Source organism: Struthio camelus, chromosome 4, assembly GCF_040807025.1.
Source record: "Struthio camelus isolate bStrCam1 chromosome 4, bStrCam1.hap1, whole genome shotgun sequence".
Classification (NCBI taxonomy): Eukaryota; Metazoa; Chordata; class Aves; order Struthioniformes; family Struthionidae; genus Struthio; species Struthio camelus.
In genome coordinates this window covers 55,875,462-55,889,901 of record NC_090945.1, presented here as the reverse complement: position 1 = coordinate 55,889,901, position 14,440 = coordinate 55,875,462, and the positions used below count along the sequence as shown (strand labels likewise).

Here is a 14,440-nt window from a genome sequence, read left to right as displayed (position 1 = left end):
CAGCTTCAAATATTTGACTCGAGTTTGAAGCGATTTCCTTCAGGATGCATACCATTCGTAGGAAACATGAAGGAATTTTTTTAACCCACTAGTTTAACTACCCTCAGTTATTTCCTGCCTCACAAGAAAGGCAAGCAAGAAGCAGTTGTGCCTAGGCCAGAGTTAATTTTAGATTTAATTTCAACAGCTACATGCTCCCGCGGATGCACTAAAATGACAGAAGCCTGGACTCAGGCAGTGAACAAGCAAACACAGTCCAGCCTAATTTAGACTCTAGCAAAAATTCTTTGGCTTTCAAAGAATTTTAAAATATTAACGCATTTTAGAATAGGTGAATCAGTTAAATAAATTGGCTAGCAAACTTTTTCAACAATGATGTCATCAAATATCCAGAAAGTGCTTTACCAAACACAGAGGGTTGCTTTATTGAGCACATCATTCAAAGTCACGCGGTGGAAAAAGAAAGTCAATGATGTGAAGCCCCATACCATTAAACAACTCCTTGGTTACTAACAACAAACATCCATTGGAAAAATTTGACGTGTGTCTTCATATGAGGCCCTCCTCTCCAGACTTGAAGGGAACAAATAATGAAATAACCCAGACCAGATCTGCTTCTTATAAAGGGATTTCCAACAAGCCATCTCCGAAGAAAATATGACAGTCTGAGTCTTAGAGTATTTATATCATCATTAGCACCACACAAACCTGACTGCATGTCTCTTAATACATGTGTTACTAACCAGATATTTGATTTGTATTTGCTTTGGGGTTCAGCCACTTAGTAAGGCTAGCAAATGAGTTTAAAATGCAGTTATATGCAAAACTCCACTATTTTCCATACTCTCCCCTCAACCAGCTTGAAGCATGTATAAGCCATATACAGACAGTTCTAGTGTGCTGCTGAGTGCATAACACTAAAGACAAGGGAAATGTTGGCCTTTGCAGGAAAACAAAGTTACAGTTGCTTTAAAGTTCTTTACACAGCAAATAACACTGTCCCACCACTTCTGGGAATTTCTTACACCTATTACCTGTGAAAGGAAAAGAATAGATACTTCTGCAATACCGCGTTAAACGTTTTTTGGCACTAAATCCAGAAAGGGTTGCCATATAATATGCAAGGAATATGTATGGGGAGCCTGATTCATTTTCTCCATAAACTGTCTTGGGAATCCAAACAAAGGAAAAAAATGTGTGCACTGAAATAGCGGTATGCATGTTTTCATTTTAAACCGTCGCCTACAGAGCTCTGAAGGAAGGCCCTGGACGATATAAGGCCTTAGCACCATCTCGTAAGGAAGGCACAAAACACAGCAAGGGCTCGAAGAAAGTGTTTTTGCAGTAAGCTCTGTTGGAGCTGTGCTACCATGGGAAGGGAGCCAGGGCAGCGTTAGGGAGAGAAAGCACAGAATAAGAAAGGTGCCTACAGTATGTCAGTTTGGACCCCCTGAGTATTTCAAAAGACCTAGGATTTCTAGTCATCAAAATATTAATTTACCTGTATCCATTTCATAAAGTGAGAGCATATAAGTATTCCCAATGAAACAACATGGAAGGAAACAACTTTTGAAGGGCAACCTGTTGTTTGGAAAGATTCGGCACAAAGCAATCATCCATATAGAACTTGATTTCTTTACCTCACAGAAAGGAAAACCTCCCTTGCTGTAGCTGAACCTGCCATCCTAGAAAGATTAATTATCTCTTTTCAGATGCATTGATAAACTCCATTTTTATGTTATTTATTCTAAGCACATGCTATTTATAGTACCAACCAGTAACGTAGCTCCTAGCTTTAATAACTTTCAACTTAGAAGTTGTTTCCAGAAGTTGTGGGGAAAGATGAACTAATATGAAATACAAGTAAATGGAAACCTTTGGCAGTCTTGATCTCAAAAAAAGTCTCGCTAATTTGGGAGTGGATTTACAGTCCCCTCAAGCGCCCCAAACTCTGTCCATGCAGTGTTTGCATAGCTCCTCTACTCAGCCACATCAGGTGTGGTTTATTTTCAAACAGTAATATCAAGTACGCTCAGAAAAGAGGAAATTTTAGAGCAATGTGACAGAGGTTCTATATTTGTTCCCAAACTACAGAGAAAGGTGAAACAAAAAGAACTTGTACTATAAATCATTACACAGCTAGAACATCAAAAAAATCAATTCCATGATGCTGCCTGAAACATAACGAAGAAGATAGTCTGATTTGTCATCAAATTCCACAAGCAATCCACATGAACAACATGTGTAGTGCCCAGAGAAGGAATATTAGACAGCTCCATCTTGGCTACACAAATGCTGTCTAACCTTAGAAAACTGAGTACTTACATTGGTAGATCTGTAAAAAGGTCTCAGAGAGTTTGTTGGTCATGAGAGGCTCAGGTAGATCACGGAAGAACTGCTTTAACATGTCTGCTACATCATAAGCAGACTGGCCTTCGTAGTTAACGCTGTCTGTTGAATTCTCATTCATTTGACGCAGAGCCTGAATTCTTGACTTGACTCCAGACTTCCTGAACAGTCCAACCTAAACATATTTGTATATGGAAAGTTAAATACATTCACATTGAGCCTAGCAAATCTGAAAGGTAAGTACATTCTTTAGCTTCTTATTTATGGGTTCTAATTTCATGGAAAGTTTTACTTCAATTAATTACTTGTTTTGTTCTGTTTTGACTCTACTTTTACAGTCTGACCCAGAAACAATAAAAGTTAATGGAATGTTGGGTTTCGGACAGCGAACGCATGGAGTACAGCAAAACTCACCTGATCCAGGCAGTGGTTGCGGAGGTACCGCATGGCTTGCTGAATGCTCTGTGGAAGAGGCTGCCCTGTGCGCTGAACATTGACTTGCAGGGGTACTCCAAACACGTTTCTGTCTTTATAATCTGGCACCTTTATCCTTTTCATAAATTTTGGTACTGCCCTATTTAAGCCAAGGGAATGACAAAACTAAATTAAACCTCTTTATCTTACGGGTATTTCCCGTAACTCAAAAAAGTCAGTGAAAATAAGTGAAACAACAACATTAGTAACGCTGAATAATAAGAAAAGTGCTGAGAACGTAAACTAGCTAATTCATTTAGGGCTGGGAGCGGGGAGAGAAGGATGCAAAACGGTTTCGCTAAGAGATGGGCTTGACATTCAGGGCGGTATGCTTCCTGCAGGTATTAATGTGGTGCTACTCTATCAATATTAGTAGGATAAAAGCTACAGGGTAGAACTGCAGGGGCCAGATTGAATTGCACAAGAGTCAAAATAAATCCTGTGGTCAGTGACCCTTTATAACACTGCTTCTTTAGGTTTCAGGAAAGATGGGCATTTGAACAATGAGCTTTTGTATGTCAACTACTTGTTCTGCAAAGTCCTCAAACTGCGTCCACCACCCACCAGTATGCATAACAGCAGGAAACTGATGTAATACATTTGAGTTTGTCAGCTAAAAACTTCAGCTCCATAAACAACCCTTTTGAGGGACCCCCCTCCTTGTCAGCCAGTTACTGTCATTACCCCCACCTCCTACTCCAGTTTCAATGAGAAGTCTTTCCATCTGCTTTTGACTCCAAGGAAAAAGTTACCACATACAAAAAAAAAAAAAGATTTACTCCTAGATCCCCAAGAGTTTTCGTTTCATAAAGGAAAAAAATCCATTAAAATGTGAAAATATTGAGATCATTTTCCTAAACAGAAGAAAAGTTAAAGTACAGTACAACAGCTAATAGGACACAGTAGCACTGGAAAACAGGGAGACCCATTTAACATTTCAATATACAGTACAGCTATAAAAACAGTACATTAAGATTTATGGCTGACTAATCTCTTACATAGAAAAACAGAACCAATTTGTATTGCCATGTAGTTAAGTTTAGGGCATTATTGATATACGTATGAATAATACTTGCTTTGTCAAAAAACATGCCAATGGAATGTGAAAAAACACATTGCGATCTCCACTGAGAATCTGAAGCATGCAGGGATAACCGGTCAATACTTATTTCTGTCTTTCAGAACAAACAACTTCTGTATTTAGAAAGGCTGACATAATAACAGCCTTTGAACAGGAGGTACTTTGATGCTGAAGTGAAATACTCTCTGTGACTCCTGGGGAAGGGAGGAGGCTGGTGTGTGGTAGGGAGAAGAAAAATTTTATGGCGTCTTTTGCGTCCTGAGGGTTACACAGGCTATACTGCAGACAAAATAATAAAAGAGCTTTCTATTTCATTAATCTGACAAAAAACATTCAACTTGGTTACAAACACCTGGCTACGGCAGAGATTGCTGGCTACAGAAAAACTGCATGATTCTCCCAACCTGCCTTTTCCCCCCTCATTTTCATTGCAAGTTAACTGGATTTATTGTGCTTTAAAAAGAAGAGGTAGCTGTCAGATAACGAGACACTAGAACTAAAGGAAACTTGCGTTATTTAATGACATAATTATACAAGGAAGCTAATGCAAGTATTTAAGAATAACCAAAGAAAAGCAAGCATCTTAAGATCTACTGATGTTTGTGCCACTGCTGAATATATATTCCTTTTTTGCTGTGGATAGCAGACATCTTCCCGCATAGAAAGCTGGCCTGTACCTCACTGCTTTATTCCTTCACATGTTCCCTAGAAACATACTTCTCCATCCTAGTAAGATTACACTTAGGCAAAAGGTTAGTGATTACAGCACTGTCTTAGGAAACCACAAAACACTGCCAGCACATGGCTAGAGGAAGAAGTACAAATATGGAAAAAGAGGAACGGAGGGATTTAGTTGGATGCTTCCAAAACTTGCTTAGGCCTAGCAAAACTGTTGTGCTTGAACAGATGGCCTGTCTACACATGGCTCTGTGCCCTTACCAGCTGAAGCCGTGCTTATTGGAGGGCGTATACTTCTCTAGGAGAGCAGTTAATTTCAGAAGGGAGTACTTCTGCAGCAGGTTCATCTGGGCCACTGACTGGCAGTTGATCTGTAGCGATGCTGAGGTGAGGCTTGGCCGGTGGGAGCTCTGGAAGCTGTGCCACCGCAGCCTGTGCCTGCAGAGAAGATAGGGAACAGAGCAAGGGCTGGTCACTGAAGCGTCTTTGCAAGATACATGCAAGAACTACCCTAAACGTACTGCTAAACTGATTGCCCTCAGTGGCCGTTATCTTCTGAGATTTCAGAGGCATCAGGTGTTAAATGTCTCTGACTCACCAGGTGCAATGCGGCACACAGGTGTTTCCAACACCTGGAGCATACTCTGAGCTGTCCAGCAACCATGTTGCACTATTGGATACCCTCAGAGTGCTCCTCCCACGTTTTTCAGAACCCCTTTCAGTACTAAGTCAGTCAGAATCAATAAACTCTGTAAGAAAAAAGACCCAAAATCTTAAGACGCACCAAATGGGAGTTAAGGATTTCTAAAAGTCCTTTTTAACCAGCTATAGGCAACTAAATGACAGCAGAAACCAGGCCCTAAATGATTTGCACCAGTTTTAAAGGAAAACTGGAAATAAAGCCTGAAAGAGTCCAAATCCTTGCTCTAATCACAATACAAAACACAGTCATCCATCCCAGAGTGGAACTCCTAACGCAAACTCGGAGGCCTCTGCAGCTTCCCCAAACCTCTACTGCGCTACTGTAATGAAGAGAAAGAAAACAAGCTTCATTTTCCCCATTGATTTAATGCCCTACCATGTTATTAAGAAACAGCCTGCTACTGCAAAGTGCCCTGTTTTGAAACAGTCTAAAGACCAGGCTTTTCCTACACGCTGACACAAAACAGACCACACTTACATTATCTCTCCTAGACATTTTAAAAATGGAATAATCCTGCTGTAGGTCCCTTTCCCTCCCACACATCATTTCAATTTGAAGAATTACCATCCCTCAAAACTGCCTTAACATTGCTCCTAAAACTGACTTGCTGAGCAGGCTGTTTTTCAACGACAACTCAAGCCGAACATATAAACATACAGCTATAAAGTGTGGGAATCAGTTGTTTAAAAATACCATAAAAACACTTTCGTTGGCCAGCTTTGTTTTTGAAAGCGATGGGAACAGCATGAGTGTGCTTGAATTGCCACAACTTCTATTGCACCAAGACCTTAACTGAGCTTGGCACAGCTGGAGTCATTCAGGCCAGAGGAGACCTCGCCTGCTCTGTGCAGGGCCAACTTTGCAGGCTGAGTGCTTGCGAACTCACCTGTTGGACCGTGTCAGCGATGCACCCACCCCAGAGTCCCTTCGGTCTTGCACCCCCGAGGGCTCTTCAGTTTCGTTCAGTGAATTTCCTGTACTGTCAAGGTCACTTGGTGTTGTCCGATCGTTATCTACGTCAAGGTGGATCTGCTTTGGAGAGGAAGGACATGGGGAAACTGAATCTAGTGCTGAGTCAGAGTCCCCTTCGTCCGAGAACTTTTCTGACCACTGGTTCACTATTCGCTGCATCCCTTTGACATGGTACAGGATGTCATCTAGTTCTGGGAATATGTCTTCATTTTCAAGGTCAGCTAGATCGCTTGTACTGGAATACAGAATTGAGCCTGGTACATTGTCGTAAATACTAAGGCGGCTGCTCACTGAGCTGGAGGAGTTGCGCCTCTTCCCCATGCTCAGCTCTTTGGAGCTGTCTCCACTGTTCTCCCTCCGGAGGGTAAGATGGCCGTGTCCATGGAAACTCCCTGTCCTCCAGTTCACAGAAGCGTTGCTTTCTGTTGGAGAGAGGTTGCCGTTAGAGAGTGCCTTGGGAAAGGTGCCAGGCTTATGATCTTCAGGGATAAAAAATACAGTGTCTTCTGCAAAGCTTCCCCTGTTCTTAAAGTTCTGCTCCATGACGTCGCTGAACGTTGACTGGTTGAAGGGGTCAAAGCCTTCCAGGTACATGCCCACCCTTTTATTGTACGCACTGAGGCTGCGTGTTCTTGTGACAGGACTGGGTGTGCTGACAGCGCTGCTTGTTTCAGACTGACTACTGCTGCTGCTGGTCTGGGTGGAATTGGAGACGCTCCTTTTTCGTACCATGGGGAGGCTGATGTGATTGCCATTGAGGGCAGAAATCTCCACACAGTTAAGCTGTTTCAGTTTATCTTCATCCATTCCCTCTTGCAGGATGGGCCCGCTAATAATAAGACCAAGCTTTGAAGGAGCTTTGCTCTTGCCATGGTGAGAGCTCTTGATTTTCAGGCTCTCCATTCTCTTGAGTAGGCTCTTTGTTTTGGACTTGGCGTTCTTCTCACTGGCTTTCATACCGAAGCTGAAGCTATTCAGCTCCCTGGGTGAGGGCAGGCTGCTGAATGAGTCATCATTTGCTATGAAATTGTTTGATGAACAAACGCTCACAACTGAATTTGTCCTGGTGGTAGATGCCTCACTCTGCAGGGTTGGTTGGTGGCTGCTAGTGCTACTGATGCTGAGAATAGAAGCCACCTCCTGGCGTTCACTGAGGTCTGTTAGCACACTCTCACGGCTCGTCGCATTTGTAAGATGAGAGGCTTCTGGGGAGGAGATATTCAAGTCCGGTTTTGGAGGGAACACATCAAACTCTTCAAGCCTAGACCACCTCTTGCTGTCCCTTTGAAAAGTCCATTTGCCGCTTATTGCACAAGGTTCATCTTCATCCGAATCTTCACTCTGCAAGGAAAGAGAACACTGAAAGTGCTGCTACAAACTGTCGAAAACTGCAAAGGCAGTTGCATTTGAATACAATGCCTACTAAACGGATTTAAGCATCCTCTTGTTCTCACTGAATTTAAAACGACAACAGTCTTTTACTTCAGGAAGATTAGGCCGTAAAGCCCACCACAAGAAAAGATAACATGGGACAGGCAATGTATGTTAAGAGGTTTTAAATACCAAAGATATATGCTTCATAAAAAGAAACAAACAATACAATCTGCTTTAATTACTCTTTCCTAAAAACCCCAGTATCCATAGACTTTTAATTAATTGGTCACAGTGGATAGCCTTCAGATCAATGGAAATTCCTGGCATGCATAAAATTTTAAACTGGAGTCAGTGAGGGGTAGGGGTCCCTCTGGACTCCTTCCAAAGTTACACTCTGTTGATAGTGGCTCTCTGTTTATACTCCTCTTTGCAATTAAGAGATGTTTCTCATACATTCTCACTTGTAGTAGCTTAATTCCTTACCCGTTCTGGAAGTTTAAAAGGTCTCCTAACTGTGACTAATGAGACAGTAAAAGAAACTCCTGCACTGCAACAGTTTGATGCCTCCAGGCTCTTACCTGGTCCACTCTTCCTCCCACAGGCTAACAGCTAACATTTTAAGAATGTCCTGTGAAGTTTCTACTTCAGCGTTGCTCCAGGCAAATTTTAACACTCGCGGACAGTGAGCAGCAAAAGCTCACTGACAGTGCAGCACATAAGTAAATTATAAATAACATCTCCACTGATTATGTTTGATGCATGAGTAATGCCTGAGGGCATAATTACATGCATATCACTTAGGTCTCAAACTTTTCATCTAAATCCTGAAAGGGAATGATCTTGGAACTGACATATTTGGTCTTCCACTCATCCAGAAAATTTCAAGTTGCACACAGTTGGAAGAATAAAGCCAATGAGAAAGATCTTAGTATGACACCACAAAAACACAAAATAACCTTCGCTGTTCGAAGTAGGAAACACTACTTGACACACAGCTCCATGAGTGCCAAAGTTTCACTTCATTTGTTTAGACTGCTTTAATTGAAAAACAAACACATGCGCATACTCCAAACTGTAACTATTTGTATGCCAGCAACACAAACTTTTATACTCTGAAAAACAAATAAATTATTCTTATTTCAAGTATTTTACTCATGTGTAGTCTAACTCCTAATCTTTTCCTATTTTTATAGCATATTTCATCAGCTACGGAAAATAAGTGAAACTCCATATTTATTTTTATGATCAAATACTCCCGGGACACAGAGCCAGTGTCATTTTCTTTGTTTCCAAGCTACTACAGTTTTCTGTCTATGACTCAGAGACTGGCTAAGACGACTGGCTTGCTCATTTCAAGTTTTCAGCAGGAAAAAAAAGAGTAAAACGATCTTAATTTGCAAAGAGGTCCAATGCAAATATAAGAAAGCATATGTTTGTGTCAGCACAATTTTTTCCTAGTTTTAGAAAGCTTTACCAGCTACATATTGGTTTTAATGAAGTCAATAACAATAGAGAATAGGATCCAAGTCCATCTGCCAGAACAGAGGCGATGAACAAAAATCAGAAAAGATCGAAACAGAACGGAAGATCCAGACTGCGGAAGATCTGAGGTCTGGACGTGAAGGTCAGTTTGCTTTAATAGCAATACCGATCATTCTGATGTTAACAAGGTTCAGAAACAAGCAGGAATCTTCTGGTGCTCATAAACGGCAGTCCAGTGGTCTAGCCCTATTTGACTGAATTCCTATATATGCTGCTTCAGACTGTTATCTTCTGGAGCTTGGATGCTGTTTCCAACATACCACAAACAGATAGGGAAAAGCGGGATTAATTCCTGGTAAACAACCTCAGAGCACTTGTATGCATTCTTGTTAGGGGTAGGGCAGCATTGTATTGCCTTCGTTTAGTCATCTTTATCTGCAATTGTCATATCCCAGGGGATGGTATCAACTACTGATCCCTCCTAGGACACACACACAGTTTCAAGACAGCTATTGAATGGTACCTTACTAGCAAAAACTAGCAACTCAGCTTTCTATCAGTACTACCCTACTGAAGTTACACTGGGTATTCTATTATTTATCACCACGGTCCAGAGTAATTTTGAAGAGCCAAGAAACTTTAATTCCTGCTGAATTCCCTGGAAATATGCAAACTTTTTGTAAAAAGTAGCTGATACAGTCTGTAAAAATTTTGCCTTAATTTTGAGCTGCAATTAAAAAAACAAGGAAACAATATGCCCGATCCTGTAAAGTTTTGTCTCTTTCCTTTGCAGACCAAGAACTGTCCCATTGATCCTGCCTACGTTATAAAAAGAGAATACAACTCTAATGTGATGGCAAAGAGCCAAAACAGTGAATATTATGCCAAGATGATGTTTTAACATTCAGCTCTTTCTGGCTGGTCAGAATCCCCTCCACCAAGCCTACACTTCACAGTCCTGACAGACAGAAGGTAATGTGACATAACACACGTGATCTCAATGACAGGCATTGAGGGTGCCCAGAGCATTTCAGATTTAAAGCCAGCATCCTATGAAAGAGGTAGCCAAACAAATAACTTTAATACATGGCCCGGCACTGCAGTTTTCATTCAGTGAGAACGCAAAATGAGATGTGAGCAGAGTTTTGACTACGTCATTGGCAGATTCTACACAGGTATCATCCTAGACCAGAGATCAACAATTTACTAGATTTTTTCAGTTTTTTTAATGTACAATTCTATAACAGAAGATGTTAAAGGCACTTACCCTCTTCCTGTGGGGACTAATTTCTAGCTTCATCACTGCACATTTGTTTAAAGTATTTAGGCGCCTGCAAAGCAAAGCAAACCATATTAAGAGAATAATCCATTTTTTTTGACACAGGCTATTCTAGTTCAAAAGCTTTTGTGAAGGCTATGCCCAAACTTCTTTGCATACAAATAGCCACAAGCAGAGCTTCCATTAGAGCACTAATTATACTTAATAATTAACCCATTACATTTGGCTGTATTCTGGCTACAGGAGGAGGGATGGATGACTATTTTATCACTTTTCCCCTAATCAAAGTTAAGAGAAGTGAACAGAAACTTAGGCTAAATTGAGAAGTGCCTTGTAATCAGTTAACTGTAATAATTATGTTTAAATGTCAAACATCATTTTATACCTAACCCTGAAACAATCCAAAAACTGCTCCTAGGATATGGCTTAGCCCAAAACCACATACGGGTAAAGACTGGTTAGAGAAATGCTAGTGCTAGGGCAAGGCAAAGGGCAGTGACAGGCTGGGACGGATGCAGAAGGGAGAAATGCTGAAGTCAAGGAACTGCAGCCATCACGCGAAAGCTGCTCCGGGGAAGCTACGGTTCAGTTTGATAACGGCCAAAAGCAACAGGTCGAAAGAAGACGCCCTGCCCTTTCTTCGGCCCCTGCTCCTCATGCCTCCCTCGTGCTAATACTTGCATTTGTGAGGCTGTGCTGCAGGCTGCATGAGGGAACTAACTGAGCTGAAAGCTAATCATTCAGTATTTTGTTGGGCTGAATTCCTCCCAGATCCGTTCCCTGAGCTGCATGAATGGTTGTCTGCGGAGGCAGGAGGCAGAGTAGCAGAGCTGCTCCCTTTATACAGTGGGACTGCAGCCCAAACTCACCAGGAGCAAAACTAGGCTTTTAAAGCCCAGCTTCATTCTGAGGGAAGTTGTATAATTTTCACATAATTCCTTCAAACAAAATATAAAGGGGAGCCTGTATTAGCAGTTTTGAAAAGCTGGAAAAAAAAATGCTGACTTGTTCTGTTGCCTCAGATGAGTCTCTTCAGATTCATGAAACCCGTAACTTGAAGCTAGAAAATGTGTGCACAGGAAGAATTACTAGCTTCCTCCCTTTCCTCTCTCCTTTTATGCGCAGGATTGGTTGCAGATGGTATTTACACAGGGCTTGATCCTGAGGCCATCAAAGAAAATGGAAAAGCTCCTACTGGTGCTTTTGCTGCAGTTGTGAAGTTAAAAAAAAAAAAAAAAAAAAAAAGATGGTTTGATCTATAATTAGACCCAGTCACAACACAGCAGAAGGAAAACAAGAGTTGCCATGGGTCACGCAGTAGGCCAGTGGCAGGTTAGGAAAGTTATCCAGATCTCCCAATTTTTATGTTTTCTCTGTCTTAAAAACCTAGTAGGCACAATCTTTTTGGCTGCAGTTGGTGGACACATGCACAAGTCTACCGCATTTCAGAAGAGCTGTTTACTGCGTGGGTGAAGATCACCTGTCCCATGTACGCGCTACACAACAAAACTGGTATTTTGTTTGTTTTGGTTATAAAAGGCCACACACTGTAGAAAGTGTCTTCCTTTCTCTGTTTTAAAAATATTCTGTTTTCAAACTCCTGGGCCTCAATAGCAGGGCCTAACTTGGTTTCAGTTCCACATTGTGTAATAATTTACGCACCTCACAGCGTTGGAACCTTTGACTTACCTGGAAAAAAGCTACCACTGATTCCTAGTATCAGGTTTTATCTAGCTCCCGCCTGTTGCCTTTAACTAGCCTGTCTAACTGCTAGTAAAGACAGTCTTGGATTTCAAAGATTAAATTCACAGACTTTTCTCCTACTCAAATTAAAACCTAGAAAGAGGTGAAGGAGGGAAGAGCAAAGACTGTTTCCACAGAGGTCCTTAAAGAAGACTGCAGGAAAGATTCCCAGTGTGCACCTCACAGAAATGAATATGAAGGCAAGATGAGGTAACCCCCAATGAGCAAGAATAAACACAGCAGCAGCCAGGCACATATAGGTTCTGTTACAGATCTGACATGATTTCATTACAAAACCACTTTCCTTTTTAAAATCTAAATACTCTGCAGTGATTGCTTCAGGTCTATAAATTTCATTATTTATATATATATATATATGTATGTATCACACATCCCACTTTAACTTGAGGACTCTAGTTCAAAGGTGTGTAGTTCTTTGAGCTATATTATATTGAAAATACAGTATAATAGGCAAAAGGTGCCCTCAAAACACATTCCTGAGTTTGCAAAGCTGAGCACATGAAGTTCAGGCTTTGCCAGGATGAGAGTTACCTACAGAACTTTAATTAACCTTCACTTTGCATATGCATTGCAATACTTTTAAGCACACACTCATTTTCTACAGATCTCATCAAAATGATGCTTGTGAATAAACCGCAGTTTTCTCTTCCAGCTCCAGACCTTATCTACGGTAATTTCATTCCCAAGTATAAATTCAACTTATCACTTCTCTACCGACAACTATCAGCTGTGTCTCATTCTTTAGCTCTTTCTCACTCTGCCCCAACCTGTCTCTGCGACATCTCTGCGTGGAAGCCACGAGGAACGGGGCAGGACTGCTGTAGTCGGCAGCTACATCCACTTAGACTGGTTGCTATCTCAGGCTCAATTTCTATAACAACTGCTATCCCGGCCACTTTCTTTCTGGATGACTGTGGGCAAGAATATTATCTTCTTCATCATTTAGATAATCATCTTTGAGTCAGACTTCTCTCTGTAGGTCTTCAGATCCAAACTATATCTCAGCCCTGTAGAGTATCTCTGCATAACTTCTCAAAGATGTCACTTTTCCTAGTCCTCCACACAGGCAGAACTCTTATCCAGGCTCTTATCCTCCTTCATCCTGGCTCTGCAAAACCCTTCTTCCTGACAGTGATCAGATGCAACTGTACCTGGTCCCAGTACCTAAGTCTTGACTGGCCTGCATCCATCCTAAACTGCAAGTACAGGAAAACTTGTATTTTTAGTGTGCACAGAGCACACTTGTGAACTTCCAGTCATCTTCTACAGAGCATGTAGGAAATACTCTAGTCAAAGACAGAAATCCAAGCCAAGATTTCATGGGAATGGTAAGAGGTGGTTATCTGACACAGCATTCATCACTGCACAAAATTCCACGCTACTGTACCCAAAACATGAGGCACTGGTGCACCTCTAAGATATGAGCAAACAAGGCATTTTTCCTAGTCTTTTTCTCCAAAATGGTCAAACTGGCTTAGCTATAAATTCTTTTAAGAAAGGCAGCCTGAACAAGACATTCACTGTCAAAAATACCAGCCTAAACAGATATTTATAAATTATGGCCTTGTAATAGAAACTCTTAGTTAATCTAAACACCAGTCAGCTCTACATCAGCTATAACCATTTTCAATCTGCATAACCATATGATCTAGCTTTAAATTTTAGTCTGAAGTATTTTCGCAATGGATTTAAATTCTTAATTCCTTATTTCAGGGCAAATTCCAGCCCATTATACCGGTAAGTGATTATACAAGGGCTCTCTTATCTCAATTCAGAGGAAAGTCTTTATGCTGGCTCGTGGGGTCCATCTGCATGTTCTAACCTGCAAAGCAGGCCAGCTCTCTACAAACCAAACCATACGAGGAGCCAAGGCTGGAGCCATGCTAATCTGTTACAATCAATTTCTTGGAAGAGAAATCCTGAACGTAAAAGATTTAAGAAACCTTTTGCTCAAGTAATGTGGCAGTTTTCTAGTTACGTATAAGAAGATTAAATAGGATTTCCACCACGGCTTGCTACGTAATTTGTACTTATGAACAACCTTTAGGATAAGCATGTTTCAGTACTCACTTTCATCAGCACATTAGGCAGCCAGTAACCCATCATTAATTTACATAAAGTCTTAGTGCTTTGCACAATCACTATGTGAAGCATCCTAGCATCACTCTTACATTTTTAACCCTATATTTCATGACGAGATCACACAATGACATATATTTTCTATTGTTACCAAGTACCATATACTATCTCTGTAATCCAAGTCTCAACCTACATTGTAGTTAAA

General features: G+C 41.1%; 1 protein-coding gene across 4 annotated transcripts in view; it reads right to left on the bottom strand.

Annotated features, from left to right (window-relative positions):
• Positions 1-14,440, bottom strand: part of DLC1 (DLC1 Rho GTPase activating protein) — a 233,323-nt gene that overhangs the window by 5,987 nt on the left and 212,896 nt on the right. For all 4 annotated transcript variants that reach the window (XM_068942801.1, XM_009665886.2, XM_068942799.1 and 1 more), the window contains 5 exons: positions 10,381-10,444; positions 6,172-7,598; positions 4,844-5,020; positions 2,764-2,923; positions 2,326-2,524 (listed from right to left, as the gene is read on the bottom strand). In XM_068942801.1, the coding sequence (XP_068798902.1) occupies positions 2,326-2,524; positions 2,764-2,923; positions 4,844-5,020; positions 6,172-7,598; positions 10,381-10,444 (2,027 nt within the window). The remainder of the gene's footprint in view (positions 1-2,325; positions 2,525-2,763; positions 2,924-4,843; positions 5,021-6,171; positions 7,599-10,380; positions 10,445-14,440) is intronic.